Source organism: Musca autumnalis, unplaced genomic scaffold, assembly GCF_047663935.1.
Source record: "Musca autumnalis isolate F117 unplaced genomic scaffold, ASM4766393v1 scaffold_3, whole genome shotgun sequence".
Taxonomy (NCBI): Eukaryota; Metazoa; Arthropoda; class Insecta; order Diptera; family Muscidae; genus Musca; species Musca autumnalis.
Window position 1 is genome coordinate 66,517,640 of NW_027411866.1, and position 24,187 is coordinate 66,541,826.

General features: G+C 38.0%; 1 protein-coding gene across 4 annotated transcripts; it reads left to right on the forward strand.

The window, feature by feature from the left end:
- The first annotated feature begins 15,687 nt into the window (after positions 1-15,687).
- LOC141399992 (uncharacterized) lies at positions 15,688-22,567 on the forward strand. 4 transcript variants are annotated; one of them, XM_073979381.1, is made up of 3 exons: positions 15,688-19,969; positions 20,031-20,117; positions 20,256-22,567. In XM_073979381.1, the coding sequence occupies exons 1-2, from the start codon at positions 16,466-16,468 to the stop codon at positions 20,073-20,075; spliced, it is 3,549 nt and encodes a 1,182-aa protein (XP_073835482.1). In that variant the 5' UTR covers positions 15,688-16,465; the 3' UTR covers positions 20,076-20,117; positions 20,256-22,567. The 4 variants fall into 4 exon arrangements, 3 of the variants coding, with proteins under 3 accessions (XP_073835482.1, XP_073835481.1, XP_073835480.1); XR_012412051.1 differs by having other exon boundaries at positions 15,688-22,350; positions 22,457-22,567; XM_073979380.1 differs by having other exon boundaries at positions 15,688-20,117.
- Positions 22,568-24,187: the final 1,620 nt, after the last annotated feature.

Below are 24,187 nucleotides of genomic sequence, written 5' to 3' on the forward strand. Positions count from 1 at the left end.
CATTTTCAAAATAATTATGAAAAACGTCGAAATTTCTTATAAAACCCTTGATGTTTTGTTAAATAAAATGGTTTTTCCGCGAACAAGTCCGCCGTTTAAAGGTTTGGAAATATGCTCCAGATTTGGAGGAAGATAATCTGATACGAAAACAACCGTTATTTTAATGCACTGAGGAAAATTTTAGCACATTTTTTAAATTGAACACACCCTTTGGACTTCGAGTTTTATATGTGTTCTTTTTTCGGTGTCCGCGACTGTTCTCAACAGTGTTATGCTCCAATATAAATGGACCAGGTTATGCTCTCTATGCCGGATTTTACGAATTAGTAGTTTTTTTAACTGAGCTCGCAAATGTAAAAGCCCCGTTTTCGCGGGAAAACACAGTTATGGAAATTGAGGTTTTAGGTTTCGTATGTTGTTTTACAAAGTACTAAAATTTCCCTCAGTGCATTAAAATAACGGCTGTTTTCGTATCAGATTATCTTCCTCCAAATCTGGAGCATATTTCCAAACGTTTAAACGGCGGATTTGTTCGCGGAAAAACCATTTTATTGAACAAAACATCAAGGTTTTTATAAGAAATTTTAACGTTTTTCATAATTATTTTCAAAATGTTCCATCTTATCAGCATCCGAAGCACTCTATTGTATCCGTCGAGGTTGTCTGTGTCATATTCTATCTTATTGTGAAGAAATATGACATAACTGCGCGACTCCTATTGATATTCCGAGATGTTTCAAATATCTGTCAATTTAAACCCTTTAACGCTGTTATTTCGGTGTCCGCGGAATAATTTATAGGTCTTCTTTGGTGAAAAATTATTAGAAAGCCTTGCTTTATCGACTGAAAGAAAATTCGGCGTTAATATCTCAAAAATTCGCGAAAATAAAGTGACTGTTCTATCCTGATGACCAAAAATAGATGCCTATTTTTCATAGTACTATCGGAAAATTGATCAGAAAATCGTTTCGCGAAGAGCTAGAAACATATTTTTTTCTGTGTTTGATACGTAACATCATAGACTTTAAATCCCCACAGGATTAAAAACGCAGATTCATTCGTTTTGGTATAAATAAGCTAACATTAACAAAAATGTAGGTGTTCTATTCTACTGACGTGGAGTGTATGTACTCTGAAATATTGTAGGGATATTGGGATGTGTCATCATATGAGTTATTGGAAAATGTTGTTTTGAAGAAGGAAGCAAAAATGTTTCCGATGCCCACATCGTCGTCGGCAACCGAAATTCCATAATTTAGAATTTTTGGATAAGTTTTTGTTCGGCGCTTTGTATTAATAAAGCGATAGAAATTTTTAGAAATTTTTCTTTGCATTACAGATGTAGTTCTGGTAGAGTCGTTTGTTTAAGATAGTATATTCTGATCTAGCAATAGTATAAGCAGCATAGTAAGTTGTTGTGCTACTTTTTTTAAGTTTTTTATATAGTTTGTTTTTGCGATTCTTTAAACTCGACAAAGCAGAATTATTCCATGGAGGACCAGTGTTATTGAAGAGAACTGTTTTTGGAACTGCTTGTGATATAAAATTATCTAAAGTATGATAAAAATTTCTAACATTTCATCCAGAGTTTTAATGAATAGAGCTTATTCCAGTCAAAGGAGCTTAAAAGTGAGTTCAATTGAACATAATTTGTTTTCGAAAAACTGTATTTACAAATATTATTCTTATTTCGATTTATATTAGTGCTGTGTAATGGAATTCGGATGTTTATAGTGTGATGGTATTTGTCTTCAGGGCGAACAATTGGCTCACACTGAGAGATTACAATATCATTAGGATGGTTTACAAAAATCAAATCAAGTAGTCTGTCTAAGGAATTTAAGATTTTATTTATTTGGGACAGGCCAACACTTATTAAAGGGGTTACGCATTTACTACTTACTTTACATGTTGTTGTGGGTAAAAGGTCATTTTTAGAATTTTCAGTCAATTTTAAATTAGGTAGATTAAAATCTCCTAGAACAACTTTAATCATTGGATTTTGCAGTTTGAAAGGCATAAAGAATTAATTCTACATGTTTAATATATAAGTCTATATCCGAGCAAGGAGGAATGTATGAGCATGTAATAAACATTGACAGGTGGGACAGACGAATTCTTACAGCGACTATTTCAATGTCAACCGGTGATTGAAAAGAAATTTCATCGCAAGGAAATGTTGACGATACAGCTAACAAAACTCCACCGCCTCTACTTTTCACTTTACTATCGCGATCATGTCTGAAAACTTGATAATTTTGAAAAAAAAAACTTCATTATCATAGATGGTGCTGTTTAGCCATGTTTCAGTAAAAACAATGATATCATAATCTAAATCGAAACTATCATTGAATAATGTGGATAACTTTGAATTCAAACCTCTGACATTTTGGTATGTTAAAGACAATTTGTTAATAGAAGGTAAGACATTTAGTTTTTTGATGGGTTTTTTGGTAGACGTACAATATCTGTTTCAGGAGCTTCTCTGTAAATATATTCGTGTATTTAAATTTAACGACTGTAATGTCAAGGTAATGCCTGATTTAGACTATGCTGGGTTTAGCAAATCCAGTGGATTTAAGTTGTCATTTTCATACAACATATGTCAAATAAAGCCAGATAATTGCTAAATCCAGCGTAGTCTAAATGAACTTTTAGCTTTTAATTTGGCCACTATATATGAACTTATATCATCAGTAGATGTATCAGCAGCGGTGGTTTATGCTGTATTTATCGTTCGAGCACTTAAATTGGTTTCCCTTAATGATGTTTTGGCTTATCCTGGAGCTTTTTTTTAACTTCTAACTCTTGTGGCGGAATTTGAAGACGAATCCAATGACACATTAGACACTTTTTACTAATTCCGAAAAATTAGCTTATTTCACTGGCGATAAAGGCGCACTTTTTACGCAAAAGTATACGTTCGGTAGTCGATGCTATGGGGGCGACGGTCAGCAAGAACTGTCTAGCCTTGTTGAAACAAGCCTTTGCCTAATGTGAGAGAGGCAGAAATCAAAGTGCGCCAACAAAAGTAGTAGTCACAATCAAACAAACCTATTAGAAACATATAAATAATTAATGAGAGCTAATTATTGAAGAGATTGTTCATTATTACCATTTGTGATTTGGCACATAAGGGCTCCAAAAGTATGTCAATTCTGGATTAATGTAATAATACACGGCTAATAGAAGTTAAAAGTGCAAAGTGCAACGGGAACAGAAAGCATCAGGAAAATCTCCCTAAATCGAACAAAATAGCCGTTTTAAGAAATTACGAAAATTAGTTTTTACCTTTTTCAAAATAAAGACTTAACAAAAGTCTAAAAGCAAAATCACTTTGAATTAAATATTAACCAAGTTAACTTTTTCTTATTTCAGAGGCTTTTAGATGTTAATGGCTGGTAGTAAAGCTGACAAAATGGCAGAGGAAACCTATTTCAGGCGTATTGAAAGCTCGGTAACGAGCTAAATTATCATTTTCCTTACAGTCACAAAGAATAGAGAACAAAAATATGACAACCAAGTTAAAAGAAAAATGTCTGTAATCGAATAGGCCAATTTACAGCGTATATAACGGTTAACCATGAGATGGCGCTAAAAACCATGTTAACCATAAAACAGATAATAATGTTTTTGTTTTGTTCTTAACGAGTCGTCACAAGCGCAATTTCAAACTCTGCTATAGAAGTAAGTTTTTTTTATACTTTTGGTTGAATATGTTCACACGAAGTGCGTCCATGGTTTAATGCAAATGATGTTGCGGATTTTGCGAACGGAATACTGGATTCCCAGAGTTTAAATTTGATATTTGCGGTTGTTCGTAACTGCAAGGTATGCTTGCTTTATAAAAAAGAGATACTGTAATTGTTGGCGCGATACAACTGACCGTCGATAGCTCAGGGATGAAAAGAGAAGAAAATAAAAGACAAACACGAGAGTATCAGTTTAAATATATTTTCGGTTTATTGGTGGCATAGGATTTCTTAGTATAAGAAACATTACCTTTTTTATGTGAAGCTACGAACGAAAGCAATAGGAGTGTGACTCCTTCGAAAGTTAAATAGCAAGTGTGTTGCCAAGAGGGCGAAATAGCGATTAAAGGCCGTGACATCAACTACGACTGCAGCATTGGAAAGCGCCCCTCTGCATCCGAACTATGCGAATAAGGCTTCCAGGAGAGGTAGTAGAAAAGAGCGAACTCTCTCCTACAATCCGAACTAGGCGAATAAGGCTCCTTGAAGAAGTGCAGAGAAGATATCCCCATAGGGCTCCTGAGAGCGGCCAATTAGCGTGGGTATTTGGAATGCTGCAGAAGGGGAAACGAAGTATCGAACGTATACATTGGCGTATAACACAAATCAATAAGCAAACAAAAAGCACACTTTACACACCTAATTGCGCGCGAATAAATACATCAATAAAAATAATTAACATCCATTATTGTAAAGCTTTTTAACTCCAGTGGCTTTACAGTAACTGTAGTGTTAATTTAACTCCCAGCGCCTAAAAGTGTGCTGCAATACTAATTAACAACCCATTAAAATATAAAAGGATATATATAATTGTTAATAGATAACTACACTGTTTCAATCAGGAACACACAATCACTATTTAATGAAACACAAATAAACGTAACAGTTGACAATGACTATGTCCCTCGAGATTCTCGAGCACCGGAACGTGATACGCGTGACAGGGAAAGTTTTTCCCAACTCCACAGCGGAAACTTAGCAAAAACACCTAGGTCAACAGATTCGCCTTTCCGATTAATGCTGGACGAACGTTTTTCAAAATTAACAGACAGGTTAATGGCTAAAATGCAGTCTATGCGTGATAAGACAGAAGAACGCATATTAAATGAGATAAATAGTCGACTGTGCGATCTCAGAACGGATCTCAATAATTTAAATTATAGAGTTCAAAACTTGGAGAAGGGCTAAGAAGAAATCGCAGTTATGAAATCAGATATAAAAGACCTAAGAATGCAATTGTTAAGGCAGGAGAATTCACACGTTGACTGCGAAATTCTAGTGAATGGAGTTCCTTTTCAAAATGGGGAAGACCTACACGATATTTTTAGCAAGATCTGCTGCTCTATGCAAATCGATACACCAAAACTGAAAACTATTCATCGCCTGAAAAACAGGAACAATATGAAAAACCGAAATTCGCCAGATGGGGTCATACTTGCGAAATTCTTATCGCCTTAAGACAAAAACTTTTTTTTGAAATCTGTGCCCAGTTTCAAAAAGCAAAATAACAACAGACTGCTACTGAATGTCATTGGCTTTGCATCAAATTCCGTATACTATATTAATGAAAATCTGTCCAATTCAAATTACTACTTTCAAGAGGATATACATTTAAAGAAAAAAGGTTTAATAAAATCGGCCTATACCTTTCGTGGCCTCACATATATTAAACATCTCAATAGTAATGAGCCAATATGTGTTTGTTGATAATGCGATTATCGACGAGCTTCGACTTCAACGAAATGGATCGATCCTGGAAGGAGAAAAACAAATATCTAACACCTCTTCCTAAATTTATTTTTATAACTCTTCTTAACTTTATTTTTTCATATTTTAATATTATTAACATTGTCTTAATTTATTTTATTTCATTTATTTTCCTGATATTGTTTAGGATATTCGATCATAAACGCGCTGCTGATGTTTCAAAACCTAATCATTTTTATGGCCCAAATGGGTAACGTTGAAGGGGGGTCCAATGGCGTATTGAAAAATCTTGTTAAAGTATTAGCCAATCAAAAGTCTCTAAATATTTGCCATATAAACGCTCAGAGCTTGCTGAAGTAATATGCAACTCTGAGACATGGCTAAACTCTAATATTCCGAATAGCTTAATAAATTTAACTGGCTATACTGTCTTCAGATATGATAGGGAACGTCGAGGAGGGGGTGTGGCAATATATGTGATCTAATCTTAAAGCAAAAATCAGGCTTAAATCTGTTTCTGGTGACCAAATAGAACATATTTTCATTGAACTCATATCGAATTCTAAAAAACTTCTAATAGGTTGTGTGTACCGACCAAACAATACAATAGATCTACAACAGCTTTACAATATTTTGGAAGGAGTAACTCTGGGTTATAATGACATTGTTATTGCAGGGGATTTTAACTCTAACATTCTTGTTGACTCGTCATTAACTGATTATATGTTAACACTTAGTCTCTTTGCTAGCAACAATACGAACCCTACACATTTTACATCTACGACCAACACGCTTCTTGATTTATTTTTCGTCAATAATGCCGAAAATATTCTTCTCTATGACCAATTATCTGCCCCATGTTCTTCAAAACATGACCTTATATTTCTTGCATATAATTTCACATTTCATGAAAACAGCGAGACGTATTACTATAGGGATTTTCGAAACTTAAATTATGTGGCTATTAACAACAAAATACAAGAAGTTAATTGGAATGTGTTATACTCGCTTAATTCTGTCGATCAGCAGCTAGGGTTTCTCCAAGAAAATATTATAAGGATTTATAATGAGGCCGTCCCACTAAAATTTAAGAGAATTAAAAAACATGGCAAACCTTGGTTTAACTCCTCAATTGAGAAATGCATTAAGGACAGAGATTTAGCGTACTACAGGTGGAAGCGTTTTAAGACGCCAGAGCTTTATGAGGAATTCCGGTCTGAAAGAAGAGAAGCCAATTATCGCATACAAGCTGCAAAAACTGAATACTATGCAACAAAATTTCATGCTGCAATTGACTCTAAAAGTAAATGGAAGCTTATTAAAGACATTGGTATTGGAAAATCAAATTCTACCGATCAATTCCATGGTGATATAAATATCCTAAATAATACCTTCATTAATGTTCCTATTTTACACACAGATAATACATACTACGGATCTGAATTTGAATCGGGCACCAGAGTAGATAGTGGGTATAATTTTGAGTTCAGGTGCGTTACTCCTGACGAGATTCTGCTCAGTTTTAAACTTGTGAAGTCAAATGCTATTGGCCTTGATGGTATTGACCCAAAATTCATTGGGATTTTACTGCCATACTTGTTATATCATTTTACATTCTTCTTCAATACCATATTGACTACTTCCATGTATCCCACTATATGGAAACACGCCAAAATAATACCAATCCCCAAAACAAATAATGAATTTCGCCCTATCTCAATACTCTGCTTTATTTCGAAAGTTTTCGAGAAAATACTCCTTAAACAAATTTCAGCTTACCTTAATAGAGAGTCATTGCTGTCCGACAGACAATCCGGTTTTCGATCTGATCACAGTTGCATTAGTGATTTAACCGAAGTTACCGAAACTGTACGAAGAAATATTGATGAGAATAAAGTATGCTTTCTAGTCCTGCTTGATCATTCTAAGGCGTTTGATTTAGTTGATCACCAACACCTCTGTAGGAAATTAAATACCTTTTTAAGTTCACTTCCACTGCTACTAATCTCATTAAGTCTTACCAGGGATGGAAAAATGAAAATTTCAAAAAGTACTAAGATGGTACTTTTTTCAATGAAAAGGTACTTTTTATTATTTTTAAGGAAAAAAAAAATTTTTTATTCAGTAAAAAAGAACAACTAAGGCTTAAATCTATGAAATCAGAAGAATGTTCCAAAATGGTATATTTTTGTATACCATACTGGAGGGTATAATTAACTTTGTCATTCTGTTTGTAACACATCGAAATATTCGTGGGAGACCCTATAAAGTATATAACCAGGTCCGTCCGTCTTTTGAATTCTATATACAGCTCTCAATATTTAATATGGAGCTTTTTTATTTGGTACAGAAGCTTTAATTTCTCCTAGGAAGTTTGGTATTACAAATGGGCTCTATCGGTTCACGTTTTGATATAGCTCCCATACAACGGTACCTCCCGATTTTCGGTATTTTGAAGGTTTGAGCCACATTATCATACCAAATTTGTTGAAATTTAGTATTTTGTCTTGGGCCACAAAACTCTCCCCCAGAAATTTGTCAGTGCGGGTAAACGTTCTGATATCGCTCTAATAGAACGGTATTTTAAAAGATTTAGCCTCAGTATCCCATCGAAATTACTGAAATTAAATACTTTGTTTTCGTTTTAAATAGCCTGGAGCTGGCAAACTATCGATAGTCAGACTATCGTTTTGATCGCTGTCGTAAACCCTTATTTATATTGAACTCTGCACAAATGATTTTCTTTTTAAATAATTTGTGACAGATAGTCCAAAAAATGTTTTGGTGGCCAATGTAAACTTTTTTTTTCGTCAGTAATCAAAACGATAGTTAGACTGTCGATAGTTTTCCAGCACTAATATGTATAGCCCCCATAAAAGAGGTATTGCAGATTCTCATATTGGAATGTACTTCGATACCGCTCGATGTGAATATTTTAAATGATTAGTCTACCGTAGTGACTGTAACTTAATATTACGGATTCTCAAAGGGTGGAAGAGCTCCACGAAGAAAATGATCAGCATAGGTTCATATTTTGGTATATTCCCATATATCCAGATTTATAAAATTTCTAGAAATTTTAATTTTTAATTTTTGCATTTTTAGTTCCAAATACAATTTTTCTAGACTAGAGTATGGAAATGGTACTGAATTGGCCGCGGGGGTACTTCAGTACTTTTTATAGTGAAATGGTACTGAAAAAAGTACTATTCTACTGAATTTTCCATCCCTGAGTCTTACCTAAATGAACGCTTACAAACTGTGTGTGTAGGAAACACAAAATCTAGTCCCTTGTTAGTACCGAAAGGAGTTCCTCAGGGATCAATATTAGGACCACTATTATTTTCATTATACGCCAATGATTTACCACTACAATTAATCCACAGCAATTTCATGATGTATGCAGATGATGTACAGGTGTTTATTAGTGGTTCCGTAAACAAAATTAGTGAAAGCATTGCAAATCTTAATGAAGATCTTTCTCGTGTGCACAGATGGGCTACTGCAAATGGGCTTTTGCTTAACCCCCAGAAATCGAAGTGCCTTTTATACATAAAAATAAAAACTTTTCTCTACAAAACCCTCACATTGTCATTAATAACCAAAATATTGACATAGTTTCCAGTGTGAAGAACTTAGGTGTGGTGTTTAATAGCACATTAAGTTGGTCAAACCACGTTGATCTGGCTGCTGGGCAGACGTATGCCAAACTGCGAGTATTATGGGCCACACAGTCTTCTACACCAATTAAAATTCGAATCCTGTTGGCAAAAATTTTCTTGGTTCCCAGTTTAATTTATGGATGTGAACTTTTTTCAAGCTGTGACTCATTGAGCCAGAGGAAACTGAATGTTGCATTTAACAACATTATTCGTTATATCTATGGTTTAAAAAAGAATCAACATGTGTCTGATCTTGCGCAGTCCCTTTATGGTGTTAGTTTCAATACACTTCTGCGGATAAAGTCTCTATTATTTCTACATAAAATTATTGTTAAGAAGAAACCAATATATCTCTTTGAGAAATTACAATTTACACGGTCCTTCAGAGACAAAAAACTAGTTCCATTTATTCGTCGATTCACTGTATCTGATTGGCAGTTCTACATTAACTCGATTAGTCTTTGGAACTCTCTTCCCCACGAAATTCAAACCATCAGCAACGCGTTTTCTTTTAAAAAACAACTTTTCAATCTTTTTCGTGCCTAATTTTTTTATATAATTCCTTTAATAACGATTGTTTTTCTTTTTTGGAATATTTACATATTGTTAAATTAAAATTTATAGATTTAATTATGTTAACTTATGCTTTTAAATTACCTTTGTAATATTATAGTATTAAAATAAGATAACTATTAAATAGTAAATTGGATAGTTCATGATACAATTAAACCTGTACTGTAATTATAAGTTTTATCTTGTTGTGCAGGTGTTCAAGTAAATAAATAAAAAAGGGATACGTTTGTGTATTCGTTTGCTTTGCGATTAAGGCTATTCATTTGGAGGCAGTGTCGGATTTGTTGACTGCCAATTTCATGGCCGCATTACATAGGTTTATCGCTCGTCGAGGTTGTCCAAGAACTATATTTTCCGATAGTTTCACAAATTTCGTAGGCGTTTTTCGTGAACATAGAAAATATTTTATTCGCTGGGATTCGGCCTGTGATGCACCATATATGAGTTGTCTCTGGGAAGCTTAAGTTAAAAGTTTCAAACAGCATTTTCGGAAGCATTGTCGAAATCTTCGTTTCACATTTGAGGAATTAGCGACAGTCTTAGCTCTAACAGGGGCTTGTCTTAACTCACGTCCCCTTTGTCCTATGTCTGATGATTCTCAGTAGTTAGTTCATTTTTTTAATTGGCTCGCCGTTACTCGCTCCTCCTGAACCCTTTATTTCTGAACAACCGATATCGCTCGTGAATCGGTATAGAAAACTTCAAACGCTCGTGAATTACTTTTGGTAAAAGTGGAAGGAGGAATACCTTAAAAATTTGTATATGAGGTGCAAATGGAAGTTCCCGAAAAGAGAAGTAGTAATTGACGATTTAGTCGTGGTTCGGCACGAGAATCTCCCTCCAACTTCATGGAATTTGGGTCGTGTTGAAAAGGTTTATACGGGAGTTGACGGACACGATAGAGTTGTGGACGTGCGTACAGCAAACGGCGTTGTAAAGCGGCTGGTAACTAAGTTGGTCATGCTGACCGACCAATCGCCCAATGAACACAATTAAAACGTTTTCTTTTATTATTTATTTATTTACGATTGCTTGAGTGGAGTATTCCCCCATTGGCTCAACTTCATTTATTACCCTCTATTACAGAGAGTAATGTTTTTCAAAACGAACTGACAGTGTTACAAAATTTACTGATCGCTACCAATATCATGATTTCATCCCGGCGAAGGGAATTATCAATTGGATTCTCAGTTTTTGAAATGATGCCTTTTTAGCGAAAAACCGAACTATTTAAGTGTCTAGTATTCTCATATGGATGAGAATCACACTCACTTTTCAGCTTTTCCAAAGAAACACCAACATCAAAATATTTTGCAACATGTCAGCACGTATCAACTAAGAATTCTTCGAATTCTGTGAGTTGAAAAGAACACCAACACAGTTGCCTGTGAGGTTGTTATTGGAATTTTGTTTTTGTTTTTAACAAAGCTCCATTCGCCCGTGCCTCGGCTGTTTTATGTTTGTTTTGTTTATTGTTGAAGATTCAATCTCATTTTCGATTGCTTGAGTGGAGTATTCCCCCATTGGCTCAACTTCATTTATTACCCTCTATTACAGAGAGTAATGTTTTTCAAAACGAACTGACAGTGTTGCAAAATTTTACTGATCGCTACCAATATCATGATTTCATCCCGGCGAAGGGAATTATCAATTGGCTTCTCAGTTTTTGAAATGATGCCTTTTTAGCGAAAAACCGAACTCTTTAAGTGTCTAGTATTCTCATATGGATGAGAATCACACTCACTTTTCGGCTTTTCCAAAGAAACACCAAAATCAAAATATTTTGCAACATGTCAGCACGTATCAACTAAGAATTCTTCGAATTCTGTGAGTTGAAAAGAACACCAACACAGTTGCCTGTGAGGTTGTTATTGGATTTTTTTTTTATTGTTTTTAACAAAGCTCCATTCGCCCGTGCCTCGGCTGTTTTCTGTTTGTTTTGTTTATTGTTGAAGATTCAATCTCATTTTCGATTGCTTGAGTGGAGTATTCCCTTGAGTGGAGTATTCCCTCGCCAGGGGTAACAATCTTGACGCGATGCGAGGGCTTAAGGCCACAATCTCCCCCACCCAGTTCTGGAAGCTGGGCCGAGGAGATTGTGGTTGACCAAAGGTTACCCACGTAGTGATCTCCTACGTAACAGAGATCCCCTAACGCCGGGGTGTTAAGCGAACCCGTGCCTATCGGTGTTCAAGGTTTGCAGTAAGGGTACCTACTGTAGTAGAACGGAGCCTCATTGAGATACCTGGGCGCCTCAATGTAGTACAGGCTTAGTTGACAAGTCCTTGCCATGGTACAGGAGGGCTATGCCATGGTCGACCTCCATTCCCCCATCAATTCAATGACGCATGGATTACAAAATTAAAACTAAAACAAAACCACCAAAAAACCCAAAAAATAAAGATGCCGACAAAACAGCAACGCCCATGGACTATGATATGACCACACCAGACAGAACATTATCTTCGGGAGGGGACGGACTAGAGTCACCAAACATGGGACTGGTTGAGGACAGTCTTGCCGAACAGAGTAGGCAGCTCCTGGCCATGTTGGAGAGGACGGTTTCCCCAGGCCCTAGTCGGAGCTGTGTTTCTGAAGAGACTGAGGACAGTTTATCTGATGACGAACTAAACAACACAGTTGTTCCAGCAGCTGCAGTCACAGATAAACTGTCCTCGGGCTCAGCGGAAACTACAATTCTTGCGGATATGGAACCATCACAGACCCGGGATAATTGTACATCGGCCGAAGCCGATAAGCCAACCTTGCACAGGCAGGATGCCACTGAGGAGGGTACCACGACCAAAGCCTCGGACGACAAAGTTCCGACAACGACCAAGGCTTTGGACGACAAAGTCCCCACTACCTCAGGCAACACAGCAGGTCGACTGAAAGGCTGCTGGACCTTGGCATTAGAGCCAAGTTTTCAGCCACAGACCTAAGTTCCGCTCAACATGCCTACCTAAAAGGCAAATCGGTGGAAACAGCATTAAACGAGGTAGTTGGACACATTGAGAGGAATATGGATGGCTCAGACTATACGCTAGCGGCATTTCTCGACATAGAGGGGGCCTTCAATAACGTTAGACTTGAATCCATACACAGCTCTCTAATAAAACTAGGTGTCTCGACTATACTGGTCAATTGGATTGACGGCATGCTCGGTAGCCGAATAATCAATTCAAGCATCGGTGGAAGTTCCATTCGGAAGCAGGTCACTAGAGGTGTAATATCACCACTACTGTGGCTTCTAGTGATAAATGAAATACTCAAGGATTTTGATAGGCAGCGCATAAAGACGATCGCGTATGCAGATGACGTTATCATCATGTTCAGTGGGAAGTTCCCACAGACACTATCAGAACTCTTGCAAGGAGCTCTAGTCAAATTATCTAGATGGGCACTTAACAACGGACTCGGAGTGAACCCATCAAAAACAGAGCTAGTATTGTTCACAAATAAAAGAAAGGTCAGACCATTCACCCTACCAGTGCTGGATGGAGTTAGTCTTGAACTCTCTTCGGAAGCCAAATACCTCGGCGTCATTCTTGACCACCAACTCACGTGGAAAAGGAACGTCGAGGAGCGCACCAAGAGAGGTCTAATAGCTCTATATTCTTGCAAGAACTCCATTGGTAAGAGTTGGGGCCTGAGACCAAGGGTCGTTCATTGGATCTATACGACCATTGTCCGCCCAATTCTTACTTATGGCTCTCTGGTTTGGTGGAATGCTCTGAACAAAACGACATATCTAAACAAACTGAACAGCGTCCAAAGAGCGGCATCAATTCTAATAACTGTTGCCATGAGGAGCACTCCACAAGCTGCCTTAAATGTGCTACTAGATCTACACCCACTGGACCTAGTAGTGCAGGAACAGGCAGCAATGAGTGCTCTTCGGCTGAAGGAGCTAGGTTCATGGCGCAGTTCGGAACACGGACGAGCTGCAATCCTACGTCGATTCGGACTACCAACGGCCTTGGGGAACATTAGTGACTATATGTCACCACAAATGTCGTTCGAGGCAGTGAAGGTGCATATACCCCATAGGGATGTTTGGACACTTAGTAGCCCACCTCTAGACGGTATAGAGATTTATACCGACGGCTCTAAGATGGAAACGGGCACAGGAGCAGGTGTCTACAGCAATTCCCTAGATCTACGTATTTCATACAAGCTGAACGAACATTGTAGTGTCTTCCAAGCTGAAATCTTTGCGATCAGGAAAGCCGCAGAACTGATTAACAACATGAGAGGGGATATATCTGGACCGGTGACTATCTTTGTTGATAGTCAAGCGGCCCTAAAATCTCTCAGGTCCCTATATATCAAGTCCGCGACAGTTCTGGATTGCAAACACGCTTTGGAGCCACTAAAATCAATCGTCACCTTGTGTTGGCTCCCAGGGCATTGCAACATCGAGGGAAACGAGGCAGCCGACGAACTGGCACGCTGCGGATCGGAGTCACAAAACATTGAAATCGACAATTCCATCAAGCCACCACTGTGCCACTTCAGGAGAGAGATAATACAAAAAGGTCGGGAAAAATTCTGCCAGCACTGGCAAAACTTGCCCAGCTGCAGCACATCAAGGGCAATCTGGCCAGTCCCGTCGAAGACAAGAACCGCCTCACTGCTCTCAATGAGGAAACCAGATCGGAAACTAGCAGTGGGGATCATCACGGGTCATTGCAGAACGAGATCCATGACAAGTAAATGGGAAGAAGACTTGGCCGACTACTGTAGGCTTTGCGAGGATGAGGAAGAAATAGAGACGATTGAGCACCTTTCATGCCGCTGTCCTATGCTCATTTCCAGAAGACTGTGTACCATGGGGGTACATACCATCCAATCACTAACAGCATTTAGCCAAGCAGAGCCGACCGATCTACTTCACCTTGCTAAAGGCCTGAAATGGCTCCAACGTACTGGGATTGCAACAAACACCACCTCTGCACAGTAACGTTGTCTAACGCATTCCAACTACATTTCATTTCTCATCCACAGGCAATACACCATCACACCATATCATCACACCATATCACCACACCTATGGTCTCTTTTAAATCACACCCATAACCATCAATTCACCAACAATCATCACCATCAACTAAGATGTCAAAATGTCATACACAGACCGGATAAGAACCCACAGAACCTACATCCACAACCACATCACCTACAATCTTCATCCATACACAGCCACAGTCAACATACGTATACACATCACACCAGAATATCTTCAATATCCAGGATGAACACAATGGACCTCAAGGTCTCCGAGTGGAGTGGCTGCCCATACAGAGGCTGCGCATCCTATAACCTAACCTATTCCCCCATAGGCTCAACTTCTTTTATTGCCCTCTATTAAAGAGAGTAATGTTTTTCAAAACGAACTGACAGTGTTGCAAAATTTTACTGATCTCTACCAATATCATGATTTCATCCCGGCGAAGGGAATTATTAATTGGCTTCTCAGTTTTTGAAATGATGCCTTTTTAGCGAAAAAAGGAGGGCGAACGAAACTGTATGTAAATCACTTCATGCCAAATAGCCAGATACCAATTATAATCCACGTCAAAAACTGTCATGCCCAAATGTTCACACTCCTTTGATTTCATTGATGTTGATGGCTAAAACTATTTTTTTTTCTCTGGACTGAGCCCGCGGAAGTTACCTCCAGGAGGCCGATAATATGACCGCTGGTTAAATGTGGTACCACAAATTCTGTAAAGAGGAAATATTTATTAACAATTTGTTTCCTTTGCAGATAGTAGAAAGACTTACCGAAACCATTAATGCTATTGTGAATGATCACAAGGCAAAAATGTAAACACAAAACACAACAACCAGAAATACCAAAAGTGCTGGCATTATCAGCAATGGGGATGTTTTTATACGCCGACGACTAGGCATAGGAAAATGGATAAGACTCACCACAGCATTATTATGAAAATATTGGTTTCCATTCGTTTCTATGTTGTTTTCAGCCAAAAACAATGTTGTTGAAAGCAACCCTATCGATGATGGCAACCCTGCTGATGATGGCAACCCGGCTACTACCAATATCGTAAAATGAAGGACGAATGTCATGTTGAGTAAAGCAATGGCTCAAAATTTCCCAAGCCGTTATTTATTATGTTTTATATTTTCTTGTGTGTATTTGTTAACAAACTTGGTATAAAAGGCCCATCAGGCACATACTTACTTTCTTTCGAATTTGCAATACCAAGTAAAAAACATGTAAGTCAAAGTCAATTGTTGTTAAATTATTTATTTGAAGTTAAAAATTTATGGTCAAAATTTAAAGTGTTATTAATTTTATTTATTGTAACTTTATTTGTACTAGTGAATAAACAACAAAGAGCAACGATTGTATCCTTGGTGCCGTTAAAAACTTACCGCCATTAAAAGCCAATATTAATAAAGCCAGCCGATATTTTATTTTATTAAACAAAAACCCAAGTGTTATTACTCTAAAGGATATAAGAAGGAAGTCGACGTTTATTCATTTTGGTAGCAGATTTGGAAAGCAACATCATTTTATTCAATGTTCTACAAGTTTATTAAACGTCAAAGCCAAATTTGTTGAAAGTTTATGTCAATTTTTGTATGTGTGTGTGTTTTTATGTTGAACAACAGTAGCCGGACGGACAGACATTTGTGCCATTTTATTGCAAACAATTGAGTCAAGCCAATATTTTGCAGTAAAATATCGTCATATTGATATAATTTGCCTTACCTTGTGATATTGCCATTTTTTTTTCTTTCATGTCAGATCACCAGGAGTCAAGAAGAACAAGCAGCCGAAGCACCCAAGGAATTCCACCAGCCCGTTTTGATCCAGAGACTTACGACATGTCCGTCGCTCATTCGCCAAAATCAAATACGCCGTCTCGCAGCCAACAAAACGAACCTGAAAAAACACTTTCGGTCAATATGTCTTCTGCTAATAAAGCCAATCAGCCTCCTCTTCACGGAACGACACCACAAAATGTCACTAATTCACCAGCCACAACCTCAAAATCCTCAAATGAACTTGCCGATTTTAAAAAACAAATTAAAATGCAGATGGATGCGATACAAAAACAAATGCAACAAATGCAGACACAATTTTTTAATAATTCTCAGATGCAAGCACAATTCTTGGAAACAGCCACGCAAATGCAGTCACAATTAGCCACACAAATATCCACTTTACAGTCACAGCCTGCATTGCCTTTGTTACAACAACAATCACAAATATTGCACAATCAAGCATCACAGTCACAAGTTAATATGCCACAAACTATACAGCCACAATTTAATATGCCACAAACTATACCACCACAACAAGTATGTCAACAGCAGCCAGCGCCACAAGGAAGTCTGCAACAGCCATTATCACAACATCCGCCAGCACACACACGAACGACACCGTCATCGTCCATAACCTCAGAAATGTCCGTCCACAATTCCACTTCTCACAGCTTAAACTCCATTCCACACAAAAAGATATACCCACTGCCAATTTTTACGGGTTTGCCGGAAGAATGGTGCACCTTTTTTGAATCTTTCACTACAACCACTGCCGAATTTGGATATTCCAACCTCCACAATATAATGAGATTGCGAGATGCCTTGAAAGGTCGTGCCAGAGAAGCCGTGGAATCTCTACTAGGAAATTCTGCCAACGTTGACGCCATTTTGGAATTACTGGAGGAGACATTTGGACGACCAGAACAATTAATCCGAAGTCAGATAGAAAAGGTGAGAGCCATCCCTCCTGTTCAGAATGATAATTTGGATGCACTCGTCAATTATGCAAACAAAATTTCCAATATGGCCACTTTTCTGCAAAATGCCAAGGGAGAGCATCATCTATCCAATCCGTCACTCCTTAGCGAATTGGTGTCGAAGTTGTCCACCAACAGACAAATGCAGTGGGCCGAAAAGTGCATGAATCTCGACCAACCAGCCACAATAGTTGATTTTTCCAAATGGTTGTCAACACTTCGTCGATTGGCCAACATGGTTCATGACACTCAGCCAATATCATCTAATCGTCGTCATCTTCCAGCCGCGGTACCACCGTCAAGTCGCAAGTTTGCAGGTGTTGCTCAAAGTCACCAATGTTCGATTTGTATGGGTGACTGTTTTAACATTAAAAATTGTCCATCTTTCTTGCAGATGTCCGTTGAAGATAGATGGAACAAAATAAAACAAATAAAAACTTGTTTCTGTTGCTTGAGAAGAGGCCACCAAGTTAAAACTTGCAACATGAAACGCCGTTGTGGCATAAACGATTGTCAAAAACCACATCACACATTATTGCACAACCCGATGTCAGCCGCCATGCAGACAGATCGCACCACCACAACAAATAATTTGTCACAACACAATGAAAATTCGATTGGAACACCACAAACTCTACCCGAAAGGAGAAATTGCCATGCAACATGCGATACCGAAAACGTTTTGTTCCAATTATTGCCCGTCACGTTGTATGGAAAACACAAAAACATCACCGTATATGCCTTTGTTGACGATGGAGCAAATGTATCCATGCTGCACACCGACGTTTTGCATGGAGAAGACGAATATTTGGAGCTCCAGTGGCTAAATAATCACCGCACTTCACAAAAAACGAAAAAAATTCGCGTCACACTTAGTGGTACCGGCCGTCAAAACAAAAAATTTACAATTTCCAATATTTATTTATCAGCTGATTTGTCATTGCCGGTGCAGAGTTGCCACATGGCTCACATTTTAAAATCCCAGAAATACCAGGAAATCGAACAAATCCCAGTTGGGGATTATTCCAACGTTCGCCCAATGATGATTTTGAGTCTTCAACATGCCTTTTTGACAGTGCCATTAGAAACTCCTCGCCTTTTAAGTGAATTTGGCCCAATTGTGACATTAACAAGATTGGGAGCAATAATTTATGGACCGATTCCAGGTGATGTAAATAATTATCCTAAACGTGCATTACATTTCCACAGATGTTCCAGATCCGAAGATGCTATTCTGGAAGAAATGACCAGTATGATGCGCAACTATTTTGATACCGAAACATTAAGAGTCAAAATCAATACAAAGCCGTTGATGTCAGATGAAGATAAAAGAGCGTTGGACATTTTGGAAAGTGAAACGAAGCGAGTTGACGGTCGTTATGAATGTCCTCTGTTGTGGAAAAAAGACGTTCCGCCACTACCAAGCTCATATAATATGGCGCTAAATCGATTATACAGCGTTGAGCAAAAGATGCAAAAAGATGAAGACTATGCAAGTAAATATAAATCTAAAATTGAACATTATGTAAAGGAAGGTTATTGCCGAAAACTCACTACGGATGAAGATGATTTGAATGATCGTACATTTTACATTCCACATTTTGGAGTAAAAAATCCTAACAAGAAAGGAATACGGTTAGTCTTTGATGCCGCTGCTGAAGTCGAGGGAGTTGCCTTAAATAAATGCCTGTTGTCAGGCCCAGATATTAATAATCCACTAATCACTATTCTTTTCAAGTTTAGAGAAGGTCCAATTGCAGTTTGTGCCGATATACAGGAAATGTTCCATCAAATTGCTGTCAAGAAAGCCGACCAAAATTGCCAAAGATTTTTATGGAGAGATGGTGATGTCAATAAGCCGGTTGAAACTTATGTGATGGAGCGATTGATATTTGGAGCCACCTGTTCCCCCACAATAGCCCAGTTTGTTAAAAATTTAAATGCAAAAAATTTTCTTGATGACTGTCCGAGAGCAGTGCATGGAATCATAGATCGACACTACGTTGATGATTATGTCGATTGTTTCAGCACAGAGGAAGAGGCCATCAGGACTTTAACCGATGTCATCAAAATTCATAAATTCGCCGGTTTCAATTTACATGGGGTAAAATCAAATTCCCAATATATTACCAAGCAGTATGGCAATCCCACTGATGAGGGAGAAATAAGTGGCAATACATTTATTAATGACGGAGTGGAACGGGTACTCGGTATTCGATGGGTGCCAAAAACAGATGTTTTTTGTTTTGATTTAAAAGTAAACAAAGTGGACGGACAAATACTAAAATGTGAAAAAGTGCCAACCAAACGAGAGATGTTGTCATTGAATATGTCTATTTATGACCCGTTTGGTTTTATTTGTGATTTTATGGTGACGACGAAGATTATTATGCAAAGGGTGTGGAAGTGTGGCATCAAATGGGATGACAAGTTACCGCCAGAAATATATTGCCAATGGAGAGTGTGGCTAGAACAGTTGCAGAATATTGTGAAATTTAAAGTGCCACGATATTATTCTTGTGATTTTAGTACTAATGTTGAAGAATTGCACATATTTACAGATGCAAGTGAAGATGCAATGGCTGCAGTCGGATATTGGCGTGTGATTGATAATACAAGGAAAGATATTAACGTGGTGTTTGTCATGGGTAAGACGAGTTGTGCCCCAACGCGTTATCACACAATACCGAAGTTGGAATTGCATGCTGCTGTGATGGGAATAAGATTAAAGGAATCTATTGTGAAAAATCATTTAAAACATATTAATGCCATCTATTTTTGGACAGATACCTCAACAGTAGTGCAGTGGATTAGGTCTGACCATAGAATGTACAAGCAGTTTGTGGCAAACAGAGTTGCAGAAATTTTAGATGGCAGTGAGATTAAGCAGTGGAGATGGTGTCCCGGTGCAGACAATCCAGCTGATGAAGGGACCCGAATGAAATTATCTAAGCCGTATAATCCTGAGGGGAGGTGGAAAAATGGACCAGATTTTTTGAAGAAAGGTGAGGAGCATTGGCCTTTGGAGACATTAAGAGGTAATATAGCTGGCCGAGGTGAATCTGAGCTGCGTTCCCGATATAAAGTGATGTTGGCAAGGCAAGTAATTTCTATTATACCTAATATTGAACGTTTCTCCAAGTATAATAGATTCAAGAGGACTATGTCGTGGGTGCTTCGGTATGTAAAAAATTTGCAGCGCAAAGTTAAAGGGCAAAATATGATGACTGGTGATCTGACCGTCGAGGAAGAAGCAGAAGGTGAGAAGTATCTCTGCCGGAAGGTTCAACAAGAAACCTTTGGGGATGATTTGTCGGCGCTTACCATAAATGGCAGATTGTCAGAAGACAGCGGAATTAAGATGCTCAATCCCTTTGTTGATGGCGATGGACTACTGAGAGTGTCTGGTAGGATTGAAAATGCCTCTTTCCTTTCCATGGAGGCTAGACGACCAATAATTTTGCCAAAGAATCATCCGTTCACAAGTCTTATGGTCAAATGGTACCACGAACGTCTCCGTCACATCAACTTCAACACGGTCATGTGCGAAGTGAGATATAAATTTTGGGTTCCAGCACTTCGCCAATTGCTTAAAAGCATCCAAGCGAGTTGTGTATATTGCAAAATGATTCATGCCAAGCCCCGCCAGCCACAGATGGCACCACTACCTATGGAGCGTGTTACGCCTTATGTCAGGCCGTTTACATATACCGGATTGGACTATTTTGGCCCTGTTAGTGTAACCATTCGGCGTCAAAGGGAAAAACGGTGGGTAGCACTTTTTACTTGCCTGACTGTAAGAGCCGTTCACTTGGAAATTGCTACCGACCTCTCAAGCGATTCCTGCCTGCTGTGCCTACGTAACTTTATTAATAGAAGAGGTGTCCCAACGACTATAAGAAGCGACAATGGGACAAATTTTGTCGGCATCGCCAAAGAACTCCAAGGTACTGAAAATTTTATTCCAAATAATGAATCTTTTAATTCAAAGGTGACGGCTCTTGGAATAAAGTGGATATTCAACACACCAAGCAACCCAAGTGAAGGTGGTGTCTGGGAGCGCCTAGTCCAGTCTGTGAAGAAAGCCTTGTATGCCATGATGAAGGAACAGGCGCCTAAATTGGAGACTTTCCGTTCCTTTTTAATTGAAGCTGAAAACATGGTTAACTCTAGGCCGTTAACCCATCTTCCCGTTTCTCCAGAAGACTCAGAACCGTTAACTCCAAACCATTTTATCCTGGGATGTCCTAATTCGATTCATACGCCAGCACCCTTTGAGCCGAGGTTAATGTGTTTGAGGAAGCAGTGGCGTGTTTTACAGAATATGAAGAATGGTTTTTGGAGTCAATGGCTGCGTGAATACTTACCAGAGCTGACTCGTCGCACGAAGTGGTGCCTGCCTGCACAGCCAGTTACAGTCGGCTGCCTGGTTTTTGTTTGTGATCCGGATCTGCCAAGAAGTCAGTGGAAAAGAGGCAGGATAATTCAGCTGTATACAGGGAAAGATGGAATGGCCCGATCTGCAGAAGTACGAACGAGCACAGGCACATATAGACGACCAATATCCAAACTGGCTGTTCTAGATGTTGATGACAGAAGTGGTGAATCCTCCCCCACTGGGTCAGTTCACGGTGGGGATGTTGTTGAAAGCAACCCTATCGATGATGGCAACCCTGCTGATGATGGCAACCCGGCTACTACCAATATCGTAAAATGAAGGACGAATGTCATGTTGAGTAAAGCAATGGCTCAAAATTTCCCAAGCCGTTATTTATTATGTTTTATATTTTCTTGTATGTATTTGTTAACAAACTTGGTATAAAAGGCCCATCAGGCACATACTTACTTTCTTTCGAATTTGCAATACCAAGTAAAAAACATGTAAGTCAAAGTCAATTGTTGTTAAATTATTTATTTGAAGTTAAAAATTTATGGTCAAAATTTAAAGTGTTATTAATTTTATTTATTGTAACTTTATTTGTACTAGTGAATAAACAACAAAGAGCAACGATTGTATCCTTGGTGCCGTTAAAAACTTACCGCCATTAAAAGCCAATATTAATAAAGCCAGCCGATATTTTATTTTATTAAACAAAAACCCAAGTGTTATTACTCTAAAGGATATAAGAAGGAAGTCGACGTTTATTCATTTTGGTAGCAGATTTGGAAAGCAACAAACAAGAATAAATTATTGTTTCAATGGGAATTGATGTATGTGTTGTTTGGTTTATAAAGGTCTAATGACAGCTGTCTGTCAAAAGCTCAGCTGTCAAAAATATATTACGTTATTACACCGGTACGAATTAGTACAGGGTTGCTACTACGAGCCGTTTTTCCATCCCTAAAGGGATATGGCGAGAATGCCAATTTAATAATGAATTTTTGTATTTAAATTTGATATGAATAAAAGAGACAAATAGAATATGAAAAGCAGACATGTTGAGAAGGGAAATACTGGAAATTTAATTTTGAGTGGGATTTCTCATTATAAAAGGAGAAAAATTGGGAAAAAACCGCCATCATAGTTGTGGAAATTATTCAGGCGAAGACTGATATCGGTGTGTTGTGACGTGTAGAATGTTATTTGAAAGCGTTTGACTAATACCAATTAATTAAATATATGATCAATATTAAAAATTTCAAAAGTAAGTGGAGTTCTTGTGCATGTGAATAAAAGTTGATATGAATTGTTATGGGGATTTAGTGACTGAAAAGTTTGTATTTCGTTCTACAGGAAGCGTGAAGCCCAAAATCCATCCACGAGTGAAGCTGCCATTAAGCGTTTTAACCACAACGCAAGCCCTAGGCGAATAACAACAATTTATAAAGTGCCTATATATATCAAGGTAGGGTTACGTTTATAAGCTGGTAAAATCATTAATTCACAACAACCAAACATCGCCAGCTATTTATAAGCTATTGTGTGAATCCTATTTAAACCCTAAACGCCTGGCGCTTGGCAGCTGGCTAAACGCTGACCGTGATTACGTAACACACTGTGGAGAATAAAGCTGAGTACTAAATATCAGCTGCTGAAAGCCTTAGTGGTGGCATGAACCAAATAAAAAGCTGGTGTTATCTCAATGCGCTTTTGTGGAAATTGATTTACTTGTATCCACTGACAATAAGTGGCATGTAAGTTGGTTGTAGCTCGATCCACTAAAGTTTCGAGACTGTTCCCATCAATGTGTATGACAGATAGCTAGTATGCGGTAACAGTTATAATCAACAAAACTTACAATTTGTGAAGAGAACCATTAGGCGCTGATTTTCGCCGCAAATGTGTTAATATTAATTTTTTGTTGTCTTAATTTATTTGTATTTTTTTATAATTTTTTTTATTCATAATTATAAATTGTTTATTTGGATTTTCTTGACATTTTTAGTTTCGTAATATATTATATTTATTTAAATTTTCTTTTGTTAGGGATTATAATAGTAAACTGATAGGGGTTTTTTATACCCTCCACCATAGGATGGGGGTATATTAAGTTTGTCACTACGTTTGTAACTACTCGAAATAATCATTGTAGACCCCACAAAGTATATATATTCTTGATCAGCGTGCAATTCTACATCGATATAGCCATGTCCGTCCGTCTGTCCGTCTGTCCGTCTGTGGAAATCACTCTAGCGTCCGAACGGATTGACGTAGGTTGATGAAATTTTGGGAAAATATGTTATATTTACGTAGGACTTTTGGTATTGAAAGCGGGCT

Excerpts from the sequence above, each read along its gene's own strand:
- LOC141399992 (XM_073979379.1), top strand. The coding sequence starts at position 16,466 with ATGTCAGATCACCAGGAGTCAAGAAGAACAAGCAGCCGAAGCACCCAA. Across the intron at positions 17,789-17,863 it reads CAAGTCGCAAGTTTGCAGGT|ATGTCCGTTGAAGATAGATG; the intron begins GTTGCTCAAAGT and ends TCTTTCTTGCAG.